The sequence below is a fragment of the Dermacentor variabilis genome, chromosome 9, assembly GCF_050947875.1.
Source record: "Dermacentor variabilis isolate Ectoservices chromosome 9, ASM5094787v1, whole genome shotgun sequence".
Lineage (NCBI taxonomy): Eukaryota > Metazoa > Arthropoda > Arachnida > Ixodida > Ixodidae > Dermacentor > Dermacentor variabilis.
In genome coordinates, this window is record NC_134576.1 from 62475139 (window position 1) to 62500557 (window position 25419).

At 47.8% G+C, this 25419-nt stretch overlaps 1 protein-coding gene and 1 long non-coding RNA gene across 2 annotated transcripts; one reads left to right on the forward strand and one right to left on the reverse strand.

Moving 5' to 3' along the window:
* The first annotated feature begins 351 nt into the window (after positions 1–351).
* Positions 352–7735, forward strand: LOC142592737 (uncharacterized). The gene is made up of 3 exons (XM_075704347.1): positions 352–473; positions 1133–1295; positions 7365–7735. The coding sequence occupies exons 2-3, from the start codon at positions 1133–1135 to the stop codon at positions 7688–7690; spliced, it is 489 nt and encodes a 162-aa protein (XP_075560462.1). The 5' UTR covers positions 352–473; the 3' UTR covers positions 7691–7735.
* Positions 7736–8057: 322 nt separating this feature from the next.
* On the reverse strand, positions 8058–9646 carry LOC142558028 (uncharacterized). Its single transcript, XR_012822927.1, has 2 exons — positions 9401–9646; positions 8058–8188 (listed from the first exon to the last, which is right to left on the reverse strand). It is a non-coding gene; the product is annotated as an uncharacterized LOC142558028 (long non-coding RNA).
* Positions 9647–25419: the final 15773 nt, after the last annotated feature.

Consider the following 25419-nt stretch of genomic DNA (forward strand, 5'->3'; position numbering starts at 1 on the left):
CCGGTGTTCTGCTGCGTTCTCTGACTGCACAGGACTACGTCGCGCCCACCGTGGTCGTATAGCTGCGAGCAAGTTCGCAGCCCCACTAGATCAGTGCGTAGGAAATAGCATTCTGGACATGTCGAGGCATTATGCGCGAGTGTTGGTCTGCTCCAGACGCTCACATAACTGTAGCGTTCACATAACTGTCGTGTCATGGAGTAGGGAACCAAGGTTTATCCGCAATAGCGACAACCAGTGAGTCGGTGGCGCCACCTCGCGAGCTTGCAGTTAACATAATAAACTAGCTAACAAAGGACTTCGCGCGGTTTTTCGGAAGGCTCCGCCGATTGTAGAGAGCGCTGATGCATGCGCGAGGCACGTTAACGGTCTCTCTTCTCGAGCCGTGCAATTTGAAACCGGCTTGCCTCGAAAAGGGCGCATATATTGCACCGCAAGAGCTCTCAATCCGGAATTGAGAATTCGCACTAAACGTACGTATTTGTGGATGCCTGCGAGCGAGTCAGACAGCCAGTGTTTGCTTTCTTTTTTTGTGTTCTCCGTGTGTTTCAGCACGCGCGGCCGTCGATCTTCACACACAAGCTGCGGTCTGTGCGTGGTTAATCGAACGGCAGTCGTGCATGCGTGTGAATGAGTCGTGTCGATGCATGTGTACCTTTGCTCTCGCGGGCGTTGTTTTTCGTCCAGCTGCATGTGTTGGTTAGTTCAGTTCTGTGGCATTGTCTTTGTCCTTACCCTTTCCGCGCCGTCTTAAAGCTCTCGCCGCGAAATCGCTCCGCCGTTCAGTCGACCTTGCAGTGCTTTATTACCTTGACGAAAATAAGGCACCTTGTCGAAACGTTGGTTGGGCCAGCCTAAGGATTTGCTTATTTATTTACTGTTGATCACTCACTGTGAATATGAATTGTTTGGATTTCCTAAAGGTGTTTGTTTTATTCGAATTACACACTTGCATTGTTTTCAATCACTGTGTGCCTCTGTTTCCTCTGATTCCAGTTTTCGCTATTATAGTGTCACGTTGAGGTGGAAAGCCCCTTTCAGAGTGCGTTACGTAGGGATTACCTCCCCGAGAACGTTGTCCTTCTACCTGAGCTTCTTTCAGGGGACAAGCTGCTTCTTTTTCACTACGCAGATGGCCCCTTCGAGAAAGGACGGAGCTCCCACAGCGCCGTCGCAAGCCCCAGGACAACCGAGCACGAGTCGGGCAGCGCGCAATGCTGAGATTAGGCCGCTCGTAGAATTCGCTCTGAAGCGCCTGCAGAAGCAAGACCACCAGGACTGGTGGTCATGGAACAGTGAGTAAGACTACATGGATTCGCGAGTACGCGGCCACTATAAGCGGCTGTCATGTCCCCTCGAATGCGATCAATGCCGTTTTGAAAGCGAAGCTTTCTTGTGGGTTAGAGGCACTCTTTCGTATGTATTTATTTGGCCTTTAATGCCGAACGCACGTAATGGGACGATGGCGCCGTCTAGGAGCTTTTCAGCGAAGTAGTTTATAAGTTTACTGTTTCAAGCATAAAGTTTCCTCCAGTAATTACTAGAGGGACCTCTGCGGTGCTACTGTCTAGTGTTCCTGTATATGCTCCCGCAGAGAGCAGAGTTGCGCATAGGTTCGCCGTTGTGTTCCCGCTCTGCAGCGAAGCAACTCCTCGAGCGTGCAGGAGGCAAATGCAGCGCGGTGCTCCATTTGCTTTCTTCCCTGCTGGTCGCGAGCTACATGCGGCAATTGTTCGCAAGTGGGGAGCAAGATGACACTTTTTAATGCAGGCTACTCTAGAACGATTGGCACAGCCGGAGGGGTGCCAACCCCCCCCCCCCCCCCGTAATTTTTTAGTTTGTATGTGCATATATACACGCACAGATACAAACACACGCACGAACGTACATATATGAGCCCGCTCGATCCCTCGAAATAAAATCCTGACTAGGCCCGTGGCTCGAATAAATCAAAAAATTCGCGCGCAAACGCGCATTACTTTGCAACAAGGGCGGTGCAATGTTGTTCAACATGCATATGAAGTTTTTCTCGCGGAGGCCGGAAGGAAAGAAATGTTTGAAAGGGTGTTTAAAGAAAACTTCGCTCAGATGTGGTGGACAACTATGCGAGCACATTTGGCTGCCGAAAGCACACGAATAATGATCGTGGCCAAGAGAAATATCGTGCCTGCAGTTATGTCAGTGACCGTTAACCGTGACCGTCATTCGCAGCTGCTGCACGTTTTTGATATATGCGGTGCAGACACGTAGATTTAAACGCATTTCAAATGTTCACATGCGCACATTTAATGCAACGCTTATTTTAACGATTCATACCGCAAACTTAACAGCTGCTTTGTAGCAGTAAATCTGCGAGTGGAAAAAGATCCAAGATGCACGAGCTTCTAGATCAAATTTATTTCGTACCGGGAAAGAATGAGCAATGGCTGGTGGCAGCGGGGGATGAGTGCTGGTTCTTGGAGCCTTGGGGGCAGAGTTCAAAACCACTAGAAAGGCAACAAATTATTAAGAGTAACAACAGGTTATTTTTATTGCACTAATCACATAATATGGCAAACTTGCAAAGCAATTCACACATTGCAGACTGTAATATGACAACACATTTTTCTTTATCTCATTATACTACTCAGGTTAATTTACTATAACACAGCGCTTATTAAACGCACAAAAATAATTTAACATTCCTCACGAGGACTAAGGCTGATCGAACGAGCAACACATTGCGGGCAGTAAATGCTGAAGCTATCACAGCTGTCTCATCAGCGGGAGCTGACAATGTTTTCGCATACTACAAAACAATGAACACGAGTACATTAATCGATCTTACATGAAAAATCAGAACGCCGACAAAAAAAACAGTACAAGAAAGCCAGGTGCAGCGGGCAAATCGTATCTGCTAGTATTTACTCTGTTTTGAACTGTTATAGAGCCGCGTGGTCAGAACAATCGTACAAGCTACACAGCGATTTGGGCGACTTGGTAAGTTAACATTCTTGGCATATATGTGCAGCGCGACACAGACGTATCGTCCATTCTTTGTCCCGCGTCTCTGTCGCGCTGCACGTTTACTCTAAAAATTTCACAAGTGAACAACCTCTCATGCCAGACGTACGCATTTCAGCGTGTACAGGAGTATTACTCCTGTACACGAGATGTAAGATTGCTCGAGATAAATACTGCATTAGTGTAAAGAAGCCGAATTCACCTCTGTAAATAAGGCGTACGCACCTCGCATATCCTGGTCCCTTTCGGAGCTGGCCGGTCTCGTCCGTCCGCGCGGCACCGCGTAAGAAGCTTTGCCACCTTCCGTGTGATTTGTGCAGTTTGGTGCGCTGCACCCCGTCATACTGGAATACAAGTTTCAAAATGATGTGTTTCGTACCACTTCACCAGAGTTATTACCTTCATATCGCCGGACACTGTACCTGCGACCCGGAGTCGATCGGTGCAACGCACGCTCGACGGTCCGCTGATTGCGATTGCGATGGCGCTGAGAGAAACGAGTCGGCGCCGCGCCCGTAAAGTTGGCTTCGCAGCGGCGCAGTTGAACATTTCACGTCATTTTTGTACCACGTGATAGCGCTCGGCGAATACCGGTGCGAGCGGCGCCGGAAAAGTTATTCCCAAAGAGTTTGATGAGTTGACAGCTGCGCCGGCGCTGGGGCGTGAGGATTCCAGCTGCATACACGCGCGCAACCAATAAGAGCCGTTTCGCTTCCGCCGGGGAGGGGAAGGGCAGGAAAGGGTCTCGCGTGCGCTGCGCCGGCTTCGTTTCCTTCCAGTTCAGTCTCTTGTGCGTTCTCCAGAGGAACGGGCAGCCTTCGACGAGCGGCGGCGGCGAGAAGTCGCCCGTGGAAAGGCTCACTGTCGGCGCGCCGTTAAAGCCACTTCAGCTCTCGTAATCAGACAGCAACGAGATCTCGAGCTGAGGGAGAGGGAGGCCGAAGCGATCCGGCACCGTTACCTGCAGGTTACTTAACCGTAACGAAGGTCAGGTGCACGCAGGACAAGCTTCGCTTACCCCCATTTTCCGGTATACGGGAAGGGTTGGTGATTTTTTTACACCCCCCAGACAATATTCATAGGTGCGCTAGCAGATTGATTCACTTATTTCCTTGACGTGAAACAGTTTTGCGTCTTTTAAAAACGGCTTTTTATACGCACGGATCTGTCTTTGTGCCACTAGGGTGAAAGCTGAACGTCTCGTCAAATTTTATGAGTGATCCTGACGTCACTGCCCAGCCAACGACATCTTAGGTCGAAGCAGCAAGCTTTTATTTTCCAATTGGCTATGGAGTAAGATTACCTATGCTGTGAGCATATAGAGCAGCTGGCTCAGTTCTTTTGCAGAGGGGAGGGGCAGGTGCGCTGCGTTTTGGTGAGTGGAGTTGATTCTCATTCCTTGGTTGTCACCAGGGAGGTTTGAGCGAAAATTGCCTCCTTGGTTGTCGCCAACTATAGTCACGTGTAATGGTGAGTGACGTTGGTGGCAGTTCGTTTTACGGAAAATCTTTTGTGCCTGCGATCTTGACTTTAGCCAGGACGCGACTCCCGCAAGAAGGAGGGAGGGCGCGCGGCGCTTGTTTTGAAATTTTAGCGGTTATCGGCGGGCGCACAACGTTGTAATACTTTGCAGACGCTATCGTCAGCGCGCCATGAATGTACTCTGCACTCGTTTGTTTAAAATGGCGAAACCTTCCGAGAAGCGCTTTAAAGGAGCATCAGTGATTTAATGTACGCAGGGCCGATGTCTACGGTTCAGTGCCGCGCGACATGTTTATGTAAAATTGCGATGAAGCATGCTACCTGTAGCCGCAGTTACGTAATGTTGCCCAGTGGTCGACGAAAACGCTTCTAGTCAGCAAGGAAAATAATGGAAGTAAAACATATAGTCGTCAAATGAAAAAAAAGATATCATGCAGATCCACCGCGGTTAATTAAATGTTTAGCAGGTAAGGGCGATGCGTGAAATTTAGTGGTGACAGGTGTAGGCACAGAAAAGTATGGCACGTATCGCGTAACATTTAGGGGATTCTGTATCTTCTTGTGTGAGGTTGCGACGTGCCCGTTCTGGGGGATTCGCCACGAACGGGAAAAACCTCATTGGCACATGTCGAATGGGTAAATCAAAGAAAGTCATGTAAATAAACTAAATCGTGAAATATAACTGAGCATTCTAATAACATACCGATGTGCTTTAGAGAGATCTGCGAGTCGACATTACATCTTCATGCTTTATCTAGGAATCGTACACAGTGGGACACGCCCATTCTGGCCGACCGACCCACCAGCAGCCGTGCCAAAACGGGACGTGAAAGCAAAAAAAGAAAAAGAAAACTTCGCTTTAAGACTAGTGCTTTTCATTGAACTATTTATAAAGCGGCCAGTTAAGGGACAGGGTGAAGAACAAAGGAGGCAAAATATTGATCGATTGATTTGTTACTAAGGCGAAATCCCTAAATAGCTCATGGATCGAAAAATTTACTGTCCGGCGTTATGGCACCAAAATTGATGGAAATCGAACCCATCACATTTGGTCTTAAGGCGAAGTTCATTAAGACAGTTAATTAAGATAGTTAAGGCACTTGAACCCATGACCTTTGGTGAGAGTCGAACCCACGGATTTTAGTGGGAGTCAAACCCACGATCTTTGCTGTTAATTAAGGCGAAATTAATTAGCGCACAGTTATAAGATATAGTTATGGCATTCGAACCCACGACCGTTGGTAGAAGAAACAAAAGTAATAGGAAGTAACCACGCACTCTAACGAGAATGTCAAGAAATTTAATTAATGCCTCGTGAGCGCGCAGACTTTCGCCTTCATTCTCTTTAGCGCATGCTAAAGTGACTGTCAACTTGTTTTAGTGCAAATGTTGGCAATAGGTATGCCTCCGGCCTCCCCAGGATAATAAATTGCTACATGAATAAGAGAGCGATGAGACGTTCTAAGTGCATCCGTAAATACGAGGAATTACAATTCGTTTTTTTTTATGAATCACACCAGCTACAGCGGCAGTAATTATTCTTTATTTGCCCATATTCTTTGCAAGTAACCTGCTCGATGCAGCTCGGTGGCTTTGGTGCTATGCAGCTGAGCGGAAAGTCGAAGTTTCGATTACTGGCTGCATTCAGATGGAAGCGCAACACAAAAATACGTGTACCTTGATTCTAGTTCAGTTCTTTTTTTTTTTTACTCGCACAACCTAAATAACCCAAAGCCCCCCGTTACGGCATCACTTATGCCCACATTGACTTTGGAACATGGACCCCAGTAAGTTATCTTTTGGCTAAGACTAGCCCTGTATCAAGACTGTCAGTGACTATGAGATATGCTCTGTTATCTGCTGCTGCACATTTATGTGTAGAAAGCTGTAGATGAAAAAAAACGTAATGTGTTTATCTCAGCTCTGCTCGTTTTGGCAAATTTAGATAACCATCCAAACACCCTGCGTAGCTTGATGTTAAGATGGTTCAAATGGAAGTGGGTGAATTGACCGGCTAACCCTCGAGCTTTGAAGATCTTATTCTACATTGATTAAGTGGAAGACTTCAAGGTTAGCTGAGGCCACGAGATTCAAATGATGGCAAACGTATACACTCGTATATCGACTTTCTCATCCGCATGCTCAGCATAATTGTCGTCGCAGCTACTTCGCCCCTACCCTCCTTATTATTCCGAATATAACACTCGGAAAGACCAGACCAGCGTAGGATAACGCGTTGAAATAGCAACTTAAGTCCCGTTTGTCGAACCGGTCGAAGGGGAGGGAGATATGTCTAATTTAGGGCTACAGTGACTGGAGTGTTTCTTCAGCTTTAACCTGAAAAGAGACTCCAATATCCGAAGCATGGCCCGATATACAAAGCAGAAATGTCTTCTCGTCGCTTATGTGAGCGAAATTGTTGTTCACTCTAGTCTTCTATGCACCCTCATTTCTCCGGAACTGAATACACGTTATACCTACTACGGGTGGTGGTTGCCACAACACTAAACCGCGCTCTGCAAGCCATCGCCAGTCTCTGGTAAAGTTCGACCACCGGTGTTCTCAATAGTGTGCACCCAAGCTACGTTTTTGCATGCCGCCCACAACGGAATGCGGCCGGATATCGAACTCGCGACCTTGTGTTCAGCAGCACAATGCCATAGTAGGTGGCGTCCAGGTGTTGTCCGAATCCAGGCCGCAGCTAAACGGCTGCCTCTGATGCAACAAAAGCGGATCTCGAAGGCTTTGCTTTTGCAGATTGCACGCACCGTAAGCGATCGCGGAGCCGGAAGACACCTCAGGGCTACTATGTTTTAGACACCAGTGTGGCGAGTCCGTAAGACGTTTTCTTCTCTTTTTTTATCCCCGGTGCATTTCAGGCGAACAGGAGCGCAGCTCGAAGCGGCAGAAGAAGCCGGCCGGCGAGACCCAGTGCAGCGTTTGCGAAAAGCCCACGGCCACCAGGAGCGTCGAGGTGCAGCACGCGATGGACCACGCGTTCGAGCTCTCCTACCGCTGCGAGGAGTGCCACAGGATGTTCGCGCGCAAGTTCGAGCTCGAGTGGCACCTGCGCCAGCACACGGGCGTGCGTCCCCTGCCGTGCGGCCTGTGCCCCGCGGAGTTCCTCAACGGGCGCCTGCTGACCGCACACCACACCAGGCACCACGGGCTGCGCTCCAAGTGGCACCGCTTCAAGACCAACTGAGCCGAACGCTCAGGCCTTTCTTTTGGGAGCGAACTGCGCTGAACGCGGCACCATAGAGAAAGAAATTTCAACAAGAACGGACACTCCCATAGAGCCCAGCGGCCGAATTGACTGTAGCACACCAAGCGGTTGTTGTTGACTCCTTCCGGTTTCGGTTTTGGGCGCGCGCGTTTTGAACACCAGTTGGTACACGCCGCGCCGGCTCCGCTGCTCGGCGCGGTATTTTTTCTTTTTTTCGCTTCTGCTGAACCTCGCGTGGCCTTGGCGTGGAATCGTTTCATTATTACGTAGAAATGATTGCGATTGACCTTTACAAGACTGCACCGAATCTGTCAGGTGCAATTTCATAAAGAAAACGAAAGACGCCTTCTGAAATGATGAAATGTTTATTTTGCTCTATATAAATGCTCGTTCCGGGCTTCTTCTGCATTCATCGAAAGTTGTGGCACCAGGTAAGCAGCAGTCGTTGCCGTACGATGCTCCACCGGATCCCATCAGCTGAAAGTAAATTACAAGCATGTATCATTTTGGCATATTGACCTAACAGGAGTATTTCGTGTAGAGGCGAAACGTGCGTAAGTGGTGAATGAGCGGCATTACAGATAAATTCACTTTTACGTACATTTTGCAGCAAAGACTCCTCCGAAACAATGCCATAAAATCTGAACATCAGATTTTCAAGCACCCCTCCTTTCCCTGGCATTATTTCCTGCACTTTAAGTGCACAAATACACGGGTGACTGCGCGTTTCCAAAACAACTTGGCCTCAGTCGACACGATGGTACGCCAAGTACACACACAGGCTCAGCCAGACCATGTTACACGCTCGCAGAATGCCTTCTAATCGCACTCAAGTCAGACTCGTGGGTGCAAAGCCTGTTTTCAGTCGCTCATAATACGTAAATGTCATGTTCTTGAGCTCCTCCGTGTTATCTTTTACGCGTCCTGCCGGCGCATGCAACACTCCCGTGTTATCACTCTCGGCAATCGCTCGTCGCGTTTTCGAGAAGCGTGAGTACCGAAATAAGGTATATCTTGTTGCAGGGCTATAAAATGCGTCACAAGCTTGTCCCACTAAAATTCAGTACACGCAAAACTAACTCACTATGGCCGGCTTGCTTTTTTGCTAACACCTTCACAACCCCAGGCGCGGCGAGCAAGCCTTAAGATATCCCAAAAAGTTACCAGATAAATTACAATACTTTTTCGGGTCAGAGAATGCGTCACGAACTTCTACCATGCAGTAAGATCCAGTACACGCGAAACTAACTGCGGCACACAGCCGAGCTGCTTTTCGCTAACTGCGTCAATAAGCCGGGCGCGGCAACCGTGCTTCTAAACTACCCCAAATATAACGACGCTTGTTACAATAATGTTGGGGGCCACAGAATGCGCGAAAACTTGTCTGTCTTAGGCGCTACGACGCAGTACACGCATGTACATGTACACGCGCAAATGCCTCACACGGCCGAGCCGGTTTTCGCTTACTGCGTCAATAAGCCGGGCGCGGCAAGCGTGCCCAAAACCTACCGAAATAAGTTACAGTAATGTTGGGGCTCATAGAAAGCGTCGCAAACATCTCCCAGGACGAGGCATTAACTCAAATTAACTGCGCCAGGACGGCGGAGCTGTTTTTCGCTAACTGCGCCACTCGAACTAAGCCTAAATGTGCTTAAAATGCGCCGCACACTGTCAAACACAATTTCTCACCTTGCCGTAGTCCAGTAGTGCAGTGGTGCCGTGTCGAAATGCAGACGATACGCAAGAAAAGCACAGAGAAGGCCGGGAGCCCAAAAACATGGGCTATATCCAAAACAGACGGGTCGCCGAGCACGCGAGCTTCGCACGTACGGCCGGCCTCGCTCACTCCTGCGGCTTGTCTGGCGCATGACGTATGCACGCGCGTCTGGCGTGCCGCTAGCTTGTTGCTAGGCAACGCAACAAAAAGTTGCAAAGTGTAAGTTCATTTACACGCAAAGCTTTTTCACTTTTAGTGGCAAAGAATAAAAAAAATAAAACGTTGTCTGGAAGTTTATTTCACATTCTTTTTTTTTCTGATGCTCGCGTCAACTAACGGATGTTGTTGAAACTAGGCGTGACGTCTTTCCTGTTGCCAGTTTTTGAAGAGTGTCCCCTCTTGTTGAATTTCTTTCTCTATGGCGGCACGCTGAACGGGAGGACATTAATGGACGCCTCGCTGCTCCGTCCCGACGTGCTATGTCCCCTTAGCTATATAGTACAGGTAATCGATGTCCTCGTAATAAACTCAGTACTGGCTCCTGCATTTGAAAATCTTGCTTGCACTTGAGTGCTGCTTTCGTTGTGACAAACACCACGAAACGCAAAATCGTATTCACGTGGTTCTTTCTCTGTCCTGTATTTGGCACAGTTCGCTCTCAAAATATCTATAACGAGCTCAATCACCAGGTGTAATAGCACAGTCTGTCATATTTGTTTTCTGCGTTTCCTTTCTTCGCCACAAGAAAGTACTTGGCGTTTTTTATAGGTCGTTCGATATGTATTTCGTACTCGATATCACTTTGTAGACTGATTCGTTTTAATAAAGTTGCAAATGTTCCGAACTTCTTGTGTCGCTTGCATTTTGGACGCCCGTGTAATTAATTTGGCCGGTTGACTGTATCGCGCTCCCCCTGACATGTCGTTCCTTGAGAGCCCCTATTAATTCCTCATCTGTGCCTAGAAATTACTCCGGGATCCTGTGCAATGTTGTGCTGGTCGCGGATTTGGACTTTTCCGGGCTCAGTGTGTCTGTAGCGAACTGCAAAAATGGATCCGCCGCTCAGCTACATGCTCCAATATCCACGGAAGAGATTTCTGCGGCAGCCCAGGCGGCCTAGAAGAATACAGCCCCTGGCGCCGATCAGATTACCAACGCTATCGTTAGAAACCTTAACGATAATGTAATAAAAGCTATCGCAACACAATTTAATGATACCTATTGGCTTAAGCTTGGAGAGATCCCCGAAGAATGGAATGGAAAACTGCAAAAATTATTATAATACCAAAACCCGGAAAGAAGTCATCCCTGCAGGCGCTCAAACCCATTTCACTGACTTCTTGTCTTGCAATTGGGAAAGCTCTTTGAACGGGTCATACAAACTAGGCTTAAAAATTTCATTGAAGACAGGGGCTCGTTCCCGGCCACCATGTTGCGGCCGGCCACCCTCTGCCGACGGACGAAGGAGGCTGCTTTTATAGTTAAGCTCTGGCCTTGGCGACTTGAAATCGAGTAATCTTCCCTTCGCACGGCGCACCACAATAAGTGGCAAGCGGCGACAGCGCTGCGCCAACATCTGTACGTCACCGTTCTTGTAGGCTGCCTGTCGCATTCACCAATGCATATACGTGTTTGATTGGAATGGCTGGTAGCACCGAGTGCAGTGCCTGCCGTGTCGAGGAGATTATAGAACATCTACTGTGCTACTGCCCATCTTTTGAAAATGAAAGACATGACCTCTGCACAGCTCTAAATCAGTTAGATAGAAAACCGTTCCACCTTGAACAAGATCTTGGGACCATGGCCTCGCATATGGCAGCTACAAAAGGCCACAAAAGCGCTGATTGAGTCACCGTCTGTGATCCGGACTGAGTGACCGAACGATACCCCCAGTGGGCTTTCTCTTCTTCCTTTAATCTATCCCTCCCCTTTTTCCTTTCCCCAGTGTAGGGTAGCCAACTGGGCTCAGTCCTGGTTAACTTCCCTGCCTTTCATTTGTCATTTGCTCTCTCTCGTTACGTAGACGGGTGAGTCTGTGGCTGTTGTTAGGCTGCCACATTTCTTAATTCTAGAGAAGCACTGTTTACCTCTCCGTCAAAAGGGGGAACAAGACACGGTACATTCGGTACAGCAGCATAAGCAACCGCCTAGCTCGCTCAGTTATGCCAACTGTGTCATGAAAGGTATTCGCATTGTCGCGAGAGAACAACACTGCCTGTAAATGAGCGCTTTTGCGAGCACAATTTTCTCTATTATTGCTTTGTGGCACGTGCAAATTGTGAGTATTATAAAGTGAAAGAACAGCGAGAACCAGTAATAAATTAACACTCCGTAATATATCTATCTGGATTACAGTTGCCGCTGTTTAACTGGCTCGGCCGCTCACAATGACTCGTCTCAGGGTGGAACAACGCGGCTCATAAGCACAGCTATGTATGTTTTGTTACGTTTTGACATTATTCTTTATCAGTGATGCACCCTTTCCCCAATATTTGACGCTAGCAACCACCTATGGCTGTAGATGTCGATGTAAACAAGTTCACCGCTTTGATAAATCCGACGCGGAAGGCTGCGCTACGAGACTTCTTGAATATGCGAAATGCCTAAATGTTTAAAAAGAATACAAAAAGCGCGGTGCAAGTGCAGAAATCAGCGACGACAAGCTCCAAGGCAGCCGCGTCGGCAGACGGAACTCAGCTTGCCTTTATCGGCCACACTGTTAGCACAACAGCGCAGTCAGGCCTCCTCACACAGTAGACGGTGGGTGCTACATGGCTTCCAGGAACGCCATGCAGCCCCAGAGAAGCCATTAATAGTTATTCGCGATCCACGAAATGCAAGCGACCTGTCTTCATTATTAGAACGGCAGAAAGTTGAGCTAGTTGGTAAGGATCCATAATGCATAATGTCGTATGGGTGCGGTATATAATGTTCCCTTTAGCTGTGGCTATTTCTGCGTAGGGCAAACGGTGTATCAGTCAGAGGCTAATGGAACATAAAAGTTCGTTACCAGGTGGATCGCCTTCTAATCTCTCCTTACATTGCCAAGACTGACAAGATTGTAACTGCACGCCTGAGTTAGATGAATGCGCGATATTTTACAGGCATAGGAATGAAGATACGCGTCTTATGGTCGAGGCATGGCATATCAATGAAGGTGGAAGTGCGTGCGTGAGTCAGCCTTCGATTACCTTACATAAGGAAGAGATCAAATGCCTTAACAGTTACCGCTCACGTAGAACGGCACGTGTACCAAAGTGACACGTGGTGCTACCATTCCAGAGCATGCGCATATGAGTTTTGTGTCTTCTTTCTTTTTTCGCCCCAGTGCTTCCTTCAGTTGATAGTCTGCGTTCGTGTTGTCCACTTCTATTCTCTTGTGTCTGTGTCTGCACGCCTTACCCCTTCTTTGCATTATGTGCCCTCATTATGGGCGCAGGTACACAAACCAACCGGCGAAAGCCCCGGTACCCTTCCAAGGTGTTTCCAGCGGCGTACGGCAGAGGACAGCACAGGAAAATAAAAAAAAAGCAGATTCTAGGCACTATGGCTGCGTTCCAATACTCCTCATAGACGGCAAAGTAGACGGCTAAGCGGACAGCGGCCATCTAAGTCTCGTTCCAGTTCTCATGAAGACGCCGAAGTAGACAGTTTCGCGAAGACAGCATCGAAGTCAAAAACGATGCAGGCTACTTTCCTGTCTAAACGAGATGGCGGCCAAGTAGGGCCCTTGGAAACTCGACGGCAAAGTCGTCTACGTACAAGAAAACGTAGACACGCTTTCATATGCCCTTAATGTAAGCCACATCGTGTTTTTCATCGGTTCGCAGGCACAAATACTTAAAATACAGAAATAATGTATGCTTTTCTCAACTTTTTTTTATCGCCGCGAGGTGGCGCCACGTCGCAGAAGCTTCTTCCAGGCGGCTCGAAACGCATTCCATTACTTGGCCATGAAGCTGTTTGAGCTGTCTCCTTAGCTGTCTACGTAGACTGTCTCCGATACTGACCGGAATTGGAACACACTCTATAATTTGGCTCTGCGTTCGCCAACATGTACGCCACAGGTTGCCAGAAGACAATTCACATTCTGCTAAAGACCGCCGTAAAGAGCAGTGGTGAAGCTAGTTTGCTTTTAGAACAAAAATCTCGACCTAAATTCTGGTTTATAAGGCGGCCGAAAATTATTCGATTCGGTTTGTTTCTGCAACTGTTCGATTTGTATTCAATTCAGCCTCAAAAATTACTATTCGGACCCATCGACATGACGGTGTAAATATATTCAAAGCTGAAAGGCGGGCTAGTTGCTTGACCGCGAGCAGCGGAACCAACGGTTTTCCTATCTCTCTGATTTCTTTCCTGAACTTTCTTGCACGTGGAATTCATGGTGTAAACGAGCAGTTTCTGAAAACTGAACCTCTCGGCGCTCGACGCCCTAACTCTGTAGGGTGAAGCGCTTAACAGGAATCTTTGAGGAAATACAATGCGCTTCCTAAAATACAATTCGGCTTAGAAGAGCTGGCAGGACATATAGTACATTTATTTGGTATGCGTTTTCTTCTACAGATGAATTCCAGATATGATAGATACGGGGTAGGATTTCTAATGCATAAGGACGTAGCGAGAAACGCTGACGAATTCTACAACTTTAACGAAAGCTTAGCAGTTATAGTGAAACTGGATAAGAGGCATAAATCAAAGGTAGCACAAACTTATGGACCAACGTTTTATAAGGACGTTAACTTAGCAATGAGAAAGGTCAGCGTTACGAATATACAGTGTATATGTTCCGGATATATGTGTAATGGGAGACTTTATAGCCTAAGTGAGAAAGAAAACCAAGCTGGAGAAAATGTTATGGACTGCACGGGAATAATCCAAGGAAAAGCGGTGGAAATACGGCCAGCGTTCGCGAGCCAGCAATTTCAGCGACGATACTTGAAGCCTCAGGTAGGACGCAAAGACAGGAAACGGGCAAGCGCTCACAAGCAACAAAGAGCCTACTAAAGAAACGACATAGCATGAAAGTGTCCAACCCAAGGGATCATGTCGAGTTGGTTGAACTCTCAAAACCAATCAACATGAGTAAAATCAACTACATTTGGAAGTAGGGAACATCGAGAAAGCACGAAATGAAGAAAAATGACATTTGGCACTGGCGGGAACAAAATGCAATAGTCAAAGCACAACAGCGTAATCTGGAATTTTGGTGATCTGATAAAGCCAGGAACGTTATTCTCATTTGTACAGCCCGCAGCCACGTAATCACGGCGATGGCGCTTTTTTTTGGGGGGGGGGGGTGATTACGTGCAAACACACAAACAAAATTAAAATTAAGTTGCGGCACGCGGGCTACAAACGTAGCGTTATTGAAGTCTATATATATTGAAATTCTTTGCATGAATTTGAAAAACAGTTTCTTTTTCTTTTTTCTGTCGACCGGCGACTCCAACAGCCCACTAAATGTCGTTTTCCGCAACGCAGGGATCAGAATTTCGATCACGTAGCTCAAACTTGTCGCGACAGCTGACGCGGTAAACACCTACAGTGGGTGGTCAACAAGAAAACGGGGAACAGAAGCAGAATTTGCGTTTAGAGTCGTAGGAAACACTCGCGAGAAAAAAATAAAATCTATAACATGGGTCTCTCCGTCCCGCTACTTCTCATAACACGAAAGACAGACAACAGTTTAACGAATAAAAAATGAATAACTTGCGACAATTCAGAATTCGTTGCTATGTATCAACAAGGTATGTGCCAGTTTAGGGAGAACCGGAAAACTGGAAAATGGCATGCCGGTGTGTCGTTCGAACCGGCAGTCGGCACCGTGAGGGAAATATCCATTGTACCAGTGAAAAATCGGCAAAGCGGCATCCGCGCTTGGGAAGAAGTATTCCGTTTTATATTGGGAAGTATTAAGAGCGTGAAGATTATGATGATGATGATGTTTGAGGCTTAATGGCGCAAGGGCCAGGTATGGCCAAAAAGCGCCATGCTAGTGGTAATGAATTTGTAGTGGTCTGATGGGTTCTGTGAATTGAATGCGACGTGGCTGTAAAGGGGCCTAAAAGAGTTGGTGTAAAGTGCATAAAATCTACACGTAATAAAATTATGGCAATTATTAATGACGTGTACTATGATCACTAAAATGCAGTAAGAAAGAATGATGCATTATATAAAATGTGCGAGATGCTAAAATTGCTCAGAGCACTACTGCCTCGCCAGAGCCCTTGAAACACAAGGGCCTAGAGGCATGTGCTATACGAAATAATTATCACAGCGGCATCCTCTGAAGAGAGGAGGCGCTACGAACTAATGGGGCTAATAACATGTAGCACAACATCTTTCAGGAAACCTAGGACTGCGTTGGTATCAAAGAGCGTTTCTGCACCGAGTAACATAACAGAATGAAGGGGTATGTGCTGCCCGTATGCTAAGGGCAAATGTTTCTTTCTTTCAGATTCGGCTTCCCGACACTCCAGGACGAGGTGGACGACGGTCAGCCTCTCCCCGCATCTACCACAGGTTGGAGGCTCATTTCCAGTGAGTAAAAAGTTATGGGTGCCAAATGTGTGTCCTATTCTTAGACGACAGAATAGGACATCTGTTCGTCGTGATTTTGTTGCAGAAGGCCAGAAACTTAATTGTGGCTTTATTACGTGCAGCTTATCATTTGTTTCCACTTCCCACAAGCGTTGCCAGTAGTTTCGCAGTTTCCTTCTTAAGAAAGGCTTCAGGTCTGTGACAGGGACCGAAGCAGTAGGATTAACTGCATCCAATGAAATTGATGCGGCCATCAGGTCCGCTACAACGTTACCCTCGATGCCCCTATTGCCAGGCACCCAGCATATAATCACATGCTGGTTAGATATATACGCTTTACATAAGACGGAATAGAGTTCAATAATTACAGGATTTTTGTGCTTACAGAATGATATCAAAGACTTCACAACACTTAGGGAGTCCGTATATATAACTGATTTTTTGAGTTTTAATTTCCTTATGTGCTTCACAGCCGACAATAGTGCGTAGGCCTCAGCCGTGAAGATACTAGTTTCCGGATGCAGTAAATCAGATTCCGAGAAGGATGGACCGACGGCTGCATAGGACACCCCGTCGTGCGACTTTGATGCGTCTGTGTAGAATTCCGTGCAGGGATGCTTATGCTGGAGTTCCAGGAAATGCATTTGGATTTCAATCTCTGGAGCGTGCTTTGTAACTTGCATGAAAGATATATCGCCTTGTATCATCTGCCACTCCCAAACAGGTAGCAGCTTAGCTGGAGGCATTGGGCGATGTTTGAGGAGTGGGACATCCATTTCAGCGCAAAGCTCCTTCACACGCAGTGAAAAGGGCTGTCTTACAGAGGGACGATTGCGAAAGAGTGTAGCATATGTCATATCGTTAACAGTATTAAAACACGGATGATGAGGATTAGAGCGAACTTTTAGAAAATATGTTTAGCTGATGTATGTTCTCTGCAGAGGGGGTGACCACTCATTTGATTCTACATGTAGGCCCAAACAATAAAACGTTCCTTTCCTTCGAGCGCTTCCTAACCTTACGTGAGGCCTCCTTACAGCGAAGGACCGATGGAGGAAGCAAGCGTACTCTGAAAGCTCCCTTCACCCGTCCTCAGGTAAGGAGCGGTTGCCGCATGCCTGGGTTCGAGCTTATCTCTTAAAATCTTTCCGCGAACGCCATTATTCTATTAAAAAATGTTGTATCGTCGCACAATCTTTAAATTGAAGTGCTAAAATAGAGAAGCGTGGACGCTTTCTTCTAGTTTTGTTTACTAAAGTTAAATAAAGTAGCGCATTGCAGTGCAAAACTTGATGTGCTCCAGCAACGCTGGCACGCCGGCGTCGTGCAACGCTTAGCAACGCTTTCATGCCGCACGCGTGACTGAAACGAACATGCCTGGTAAGACGTACCGTGCTCGCGCTTCTCCGCTGGTGGGCGGCAGCGCGCATGCGCAAGCAAATGCCACGTGGTTAAGCAGTGAGGTGACGCGCTCGTTCAGGGCCAGGAGCGGCGTAAGGAAGCATGAAGGTAGCTTTGGATCTACCTTATGCTGAGGAAGCACCAAGGAAGCATTCACCGAGGGCCCCTCAGTAAGGAAGCTTTCAGAGGGACATAAGGTAGCCTTACCGCAATGAAGGCTTCCTTACTGAGGTAAGGAAGATTTCATTGTTTGGCTCGTAAACTTTCAATGGGACTTGTTCTGTAAGCACCAGTGGCCAGTAGGATTCGTAGATGGTGGACCGGATCTAGCATCTTTAGCGCGCTCGAGGCGGCAGAATGATAGATCACGGAACCATAGTCCAATCGTGATCGAATTAGGCTCTTGTGGTGATTCACCAAACATTTCCTGTCGCTGCCCCATGTTGTATGGGATAAAATTTTCAGTAAGTTCGTTGTTTTTAAGCATTTCACCTTGAGATACTTTATGTGTGGAATAAATGTCAGTTTAGAGTCAAGTGTGATGCCTAAGAACTTGTGATCTTCGTTCACAGGGATTTGCTGACCATACATATCGATATTGGCATCTGCAATGAGCCCTCTCTTTCTTGTGAAAAGCACACAAGAACTTTTATTCGGGTTCACTTTAAATCCGTTTTCGTCTACCCATTTAGATACTTTGTTCAAGCCTTGTTGTACTTGCCTCTCACACACTGCAAGGTTGCAGGATTTGAAACCTATTTGTATGTCATCTATGTAAACCGACTAAAATATGGCTGGCGGCAATGAAGCCCGAAGCGTGCTCATCTTCACGATAAAGAGCGTGCAGCTAAGCACACCTCCTTGGGGTACACCAGTTTCTTGTATAAAAGGTCGCGACAATACATTGCTGATTTTCGCGCGGAAGGTACGTTTGGACAGATAGCTTTCTACTATGTTTAGCATATTTCCACGAATGCCCATCCCCGACAAGTCTCGCAAGATCCCGTATCGCCACGTTGTGCCGTACGCCTTCTCCATATCGAGGAATATCTATAAGAACAACTGTTTATGTACAAATGCATCGCGGATATTTCTTTCAATGCGTACAAGATGATCAGTTGTGGACCGCCCTTCTCTGAAGCCACACTGATAGAGATCAAGCATATTGTTCAGTTCAAGGAAATGTATTAGTCTACGAATAATCTTTTTTTTTTTAAATTGCTTACAAAGACAACTTGTAAGAGCTATCGGGCGATAGCTTGCCGCCAAGGAAGGGTCTTTACCCAGCTTCAAGACGGGAATAACAATAGCTTCCTTCCATGAGGATGAAAGGTAGCCGGCAGCCCAGATAGAGTTGAAAAGTGCCAGAAGTGTCATTTGTGTGTCTTCGTGTGAGTTCTTAATCATGTCATAGATGATTCTATCAGCTCCCGGTGCAGAGCTCCTACATGTGCTCAATGCAGCTTTAAGCTCGGCATTATTAAAAGGACGGTTATATGGTTCACCGGACGGCATTTACGATCAAGTGTCTTAAGTTCAGGTAATTGTTTATATTTGAGGAATGATTTTGTGTAATGTGTGGAGCTTGATACGTGTTCGAAGTGTTCGCCCAGAGCGTTCGCCTGGTCCTCCAAAGTAGTCCCTTAGTCGTCCGCTAAGAGCAGAGGGTGGATTTGTTGCCCCTTCATCTTTCTTACGCCATTCCATACTTTGCTTGAACTATTGGGTGTAGGAAGTGATGCCCGAGAGAAACTTCTCCCAGCTAGCCCTCCTTGCCTGTCTCCGCGTGCGCCTTCCCTGAGATTTTGCCAGTTTAAATTCTATGAGGTTTTCTGCAGTTGGGAAGTGACGCAGCAAACCCCACGCTTTGTTTTGTTTCTTTCTTGCCAGTTTGCACTGTTCATTCCACCAGGGAACCCGTCTTTTACATGAGAGTCCTTGTTTGTGGAATGAATTTTTCTGCTGCGTCGAGTATAAAACAAGTAAAATACGCTGCTGCTTCATCTATGCTAAAATCAGTGATAACATGTCGTGATAAGTAAGTTGATTCCTTAAAATGATACCATTTGGCGGAGTCTAGTTTCCACCGGGGCCTATGCGGGGGGGGGGGGGGTGCATTCGTGTTCACGTATTGTATGTAACATTACAGGAAAGTGCTCACTTCCATATTGATTTTTGATTACCTGCCATTGCAAGTCCGGGAAAATTGAAGCAGAGCCAATCGACAGGTCTATTGATGAATATGAATTATGATGAATATTATAATATGTTGGCTCCTTGTTGAAGAGGCATGCACCGGTGTTCACAAGAAAATTTTCACTGAAACGACCTCTCGTGTCACATCGCGAGTCTCCCCACATAGTGTTGTGGGCATTAAAATCGCCTGCGAGTATATAAGGGTCCGGAAGCTGATAAATTAGGTTATAAAAATCACTTTTTTCCAGATGAAAATTAGAGGGTATGTATATGCAGCATACAGTGATCAATTTATTCAATAAAATTGCCCGAATAGACACTGCCTCAAGGGGCGTCTGAAGGGCGACATGGTGACGAGCTGCGGACTTGTCCACAACTATTGCTACACCGCCAGACGAGGTATTCGCCTCATTGCGGTCTTTACGGTAGATGGCGTACTGACTAAGAAAGTTTGTTTGTGTACATTTAAGATGTGTCTCCTGAACACACAGCACCTTTGGATTATATTTGTGTAAGAGTTCGTTAATGTCATCGAGGTTGCTGATAAGACCTCTAACGTTCCAGTGTATTATTTGTGTAGCCATATTGTTCGTGTTTTTGTGCCGTGTGTCAAGAGGAGTCAAATTGGAGAAATGACTTACGGAGCCTTTTCAGGCCCCGTGATTCGGATTTTGTCTTTCTTGAAGGGGTCGCGAGGTTCGCGCCGCTCCCGAGGTGCAGGATGAGCAGTCTGGCTCGGGGTTGTGCCCATCGACTCTTGAGAGCCACTGGACATCCGCTCACACGAGCGGGGTGTTTTCATCGTAGGCCTTGCCTCGAAAAGCAGGACCTTGGAGGCCACCAACCAAGAAGTCAATGGGCCCTCCTTCAGGGACGGCGCAGCAGCGCTGGCTGCTGACGCCAAGGGGGCTGATGGCACGGCCGCGACCGCACCATTTGTGGGCCGGGCCGGAGCCGAAGTCTTCAGCGACGCTGCCCCCTTGCGCGCCGCATCAGCATATCCTGAGGTATGGAAAAAGGAAACACGTTTCCGCGCTTCTTGAAATGAGATGTTTTCTTTAATTTTTATTATGTCTTTTTTCTTTTTCCCATGTGGGGCAAGTTCTAGAGTATGCTGCGTGTCCACCGTCACAGTTGGGACAGTGGAGTGTGCCATTGCAGTTGTGTGAAACGTTCGTGTTCGCCACACTTTGCACAGGTCAGTCGGCCACGGCAGCTTTGTGAACCATGGTCATATCTCTGACACTTGAAGCATCTTCGGGGGTTTGGAATGTAAGGCCTGACTCGAATCTTAGTATATCCCGTTCCTAGGGTTTCTGGTAGTACGATCGATGCAAATGTGAGGATGAGATGCTTAGTTGGAATATCTTGGTTGTCTCGCTTAATCTTTATTCTTTGCACTTGAATCACATGGTGACCTTTCCAGCCCTCCAGGAGCTCTTTCTCACTCAGGCTCAAAAGATCATCAGAGATGGCTCCTTTACACGTGTTCAGTGATCGGTGGGGGGTAACGGTGATTGCCACATTGCAGAATGCTATAAGGTTGAGAGTTTGCGGTGCTGTTGAGTGTCGCGGACTTCAAGAAGAAGGTCGCCATTTCTCATTTTCGTCACTTTGTAGCCAGCACCTAGTGTGTCGGTAAGGCATTTCGCTACGATGAAAGGCGAGATAGTTCTTACTGTCTTTTCGGGATCTTGACTGTGTATCACATGGAAGCGGGGGAAAGTTTCTTTGCGCTGGCTGAATAGTTCAAAAGTTTCTTCGGTGCGCCCTCTTTTGGAAAGAGGACGATCTGAAAGGGGGGCGGGGATGACGTCTTAGCCATGCAGAATTCATTTATTTCGGTAGCTACGCCAGCCGCCCACCACCGAGCCCCACAAGGGGACGCCACGAGTCTGGGAGGAAACGCAGACGCCAGCCGTGCATTGCTGCTATAAACTAATATAAAATACCCAAGGTTGGATACATACACCAGGTTAACATTTGCCGCCTAGAAATTTGGAAGTGAGAAGAACTGATAAGAAGACAGGAAAGAAGAGACAGCGAGAGAGAAAACAAAAGATTGACAGAGCGACAAGAAAGGGCGACTGCCGATTTCCTCCAGGTGGGTCAGTCTGGAGGTGCCGTCTATGTGAAGCAGAGGCCAAAGAGGTGTGTTGCCTCCGCTGGGGGGCCTTAAAGGTCCAAACACCCAGCACCGGCTCAACACCCAGGATCCCCCTTTCCCCAGACACGGCTAAGCCGCGCAGGGCTACACGCGGGAGGGTCCAACCCTCGTGTGCTCGGGTACGTGGTGTCGCAACACACCAAACGCCTGCTGACGCAGACGCCCCTGCGGGGAACGTGAAGATCAATAGAGGACAAATTTATTTAATTCGAACGATAGTTTACTTCTATCCTCACGTGACTAGACCCCGCCTAGATGGCGGCCAGAAGCCCTTGACCTATAGCGGCATCCTCGGCCTGCTGGACGGCCAAAAGTTAGTCTTCGGGAGCCGAGCTGAGCAACACGGTGTCCCACTGCTTCCGATCCTTAATTTTCTGACCCTGTCGGGGCGCCCGGGGGCAGGCCCAGATAATGTGATCCAGGTCCGCCCTTTCTTGACAAAATTTACGTTTGGCCGAATGTTGGTCTGGGTAATAATGATTATAAGTCACTGGATTTGGATACGTATTTGTTTGATGGAGGCACCATGCCACCGCCTGCTGTTTATTAAGTGATGGGTGTGCGGGTTGAAAACGCATCCTCCCCATGCTGTAATGGTTAGTTATATCCCTGTAGCCAACCATCCGGTCCCCTGTCAGCCCCAGCCGCGGCGCCCCAGTGGCTCGGCTTGTGAGTCCTCAAGCCACGGTGTCGGCCGCCTCATTGCCCGGGAGGGAGGAGTGCGCAGGCGCCCATATGATATGGACAACCCGCTGACCGGGACGTATCCGGAATGGAGAGTCATTTTTTTAATTTTTATTGTTTGTCGATGAAGAGCCGCACATACTCAACGAACCAAGCTGGTGTTAAGAGGTCCATTGAAGAGCGGCACATACACAATGGAACAAGCTCAGTGACCAAAGTTGGTCCAACGGTTGGTTTCGAACCCTGTTCCCTCAACAGAGGAGCCCCATGTTGTACTTATTAATAACACCATAGCCTATATAACTCCTAGTACTCACGTACGGGGCAAAAACCTGGAGGCTTACGAAAAGGGTTCTACTTAAATTAAGGACGGCGCAACGAGCTATGGAAAGACGAATGATGGGTGTAACGTTAAGGGATAAGAAAAGAGCAGATTGGGTGAGGGAACAAACGCGAGTTAATGACATCTTAGTTGAAATCAAGAAAAAGAAATGGGCATGGGCAGGACATGTAATGAGGAGGGAAGATAACCGACGGTCATTAAGGGTTACGGACTGGATCCCAAGGGAAGGGAAGCGTAGCAGGGGGCGGCAGAAAGTTAGGTGGGCGGATGAGATTAAGAAGTTTGCAGGGACAACATGGACACAATTAGTACATGACTGGGGTAGTTGGAGAAGCATGGGAGAGGCCTTTGCCCTGCAGTGGGCGTAACCAGGCTGCTGCTGCTGCTGCTGCTGCTGCTGCTGCTGCTGCTGCTGCTGCTGCTGCTGCTGCTGCTGCTGCTGCTGCTGCTGCTGCTGCTGCTGCTGCTGCTGCTGATGATGATGATGATGATGATGATGATGATGATGATGATGATCCTATATAATACACGCTGACCTAAGCCCTGACTGTGAACACAGTCAGACGCCTGAAACGCCAGAACATATATTGTGCGAGTGCCCAGCATATATGGTGGAACGAAAGGCGTTGGATAATTCCTTAGCCAGCGTTGGCAGGCAACGACTGTCGAAGGAAACTATTCTCGGTCCATGACCTGACACTACGACTCCAATGCGGACAACTAAAGTCCTGTTGAAGCTTGTACATGGCACGAAACTAGACGAGCGGCTCTGGTAGGGCCACCATCTAATGTATGTAATCACTTACCCCTTTTGTTATCATCTTCATCCATCCCAGTACTTTCATTCTCCTTCCGTCTTCCCCAGTGCAGAGTAGCAGCCTAGAGCGAACTCAGGTCGACGTCTCTGTCTTTCCTATAAATAAAATCTATCTACTAAGCTGTGGGAAAACAAATAAGGGTCACTCATACTAGGCACGACACCGATTTCGGTCTGCCGACTGTCGGCGACAGGATTCTTTCCTTCGTGTCGGCGCATCTGTTACGCTGCACCGACGCCGAACAGTCAGATGCTTAGACTGCTGTAAACATTCGCTTACTAAATAAATTAACAAGCACGTTGTCACGCGCGCAGAGAAACACATCTCGCTCGATGACCGCGGACAGTCGCTGTCAGAACACTGGCGTGATGGAGAGCGGCAGCAGCGGCAAGCGAATTCCCCTTCGTGCTGCCCCTCCTTTCAATGCGAACTTGGCGCGCGAGAACACATCGCAAACAAAGCGATCAGCTTTTTCAGGTCCGCTAGCCTTCGAACCCAGCGCAGATTGCCTTCATAACAGGACCCGCCCAGCCGACGCAGCTGGAGTATAAGAGATGCGCACTAACCTGAGCACTAACACTCCCCCCCCCGCCCTTGCGAGTGCGAGAAGACAGTACCGCGTCAAGCCACCATCCTTTTCCACTCACCCTAGCAACAGTTCGCTCGCACCTACAGCATACAGCGCGCGGCCGCGATGTTATCGCAATTCGATTTTAGACCCTTTTCACGGAAACACCGAAAGCGCCACCATGTTTGATCACGTGGTGGCGTGACCATTCCTTGCTTCATCTGCCTGCGTTTCCTCCGTGTTTAGAATGGATGTTCATGACAGGCGGTGCAGTTCGGCGGCAATCGTAGATGGTGACTGGGCGGACGACGCGAAGCTTTGGCCACAGCTTCCAAAACGTGCAAGCGCTTTCGGAGCTCATAACGTGCGCCTTTTCCACGCGGCGCGAGCAACGTATACGGTGCTAGTAATAAAAGCGGGGCAAAAAATGTACGCCAACCTGTCACCTGTCCCGACTTTTCGCTTATGAATTAAATCATGATCAATGTGCCTTGCTCTTCGGTCTTTATTTGACAAACACTTTGAAGCAGCGGCTTGTCATGTTTCTGCCTCGGTAACGTTCCTCGGTGCGGTCACAACCTGATTGTTTACTTTCTGCCTATAATCTCTCGTGGCTGCGCTCAAATGCGATAGATTTGTTATTGCTGCTCCCGTTGCTTGGGACGTGGATGTTCTGTACTTTGTCATAGCTTGTAGCAAAGACGTGTTATCGCTATAGTAACTCGCTTACTTTGTGGACCATCAGGAAACGTTAGGCTTTCAACATTATTGTGCTGTCGGTGTAGTCACCGTCAACCATGCTTCGCAGTATTTACTAAGGTGTGCGCCCATTCACTTATTCTTGATACGTTGGCTATAGAGCGGGCGTACGTTTGCATGTGAGTTGGTGTGGATGTGTATAGACATGTGTAGATAACGTCCGATAAAATTTATATGCAAGAAAGCGGCGCTGCTCCCTTTGTCGTTGTGTAACGAGCGGCAATCTTGACGACATTCCGAGGTTGAAGTATTTTCTTTGGCCTTTAGCAATTATTTACTTCAGCGATATTTTTTTTTCTTTAGCGAGTATTTCTTTAGCCTATAGCGGACAACTGATTTGCTTTATTCTCGAGAAAAGCCGTGCATCGCGAAGCACCAGCAACACGTGCAGTCCTTACGTAGCGGAGGCCCGGCCGTGCACCTGGTCGCAGCTCTACACGTGTTTTCATTTCGCGATGTATTGACTGGCGCGGACAATCTGTCTCGTGCGGCAGGTTCCAAGCGGAGCCAAG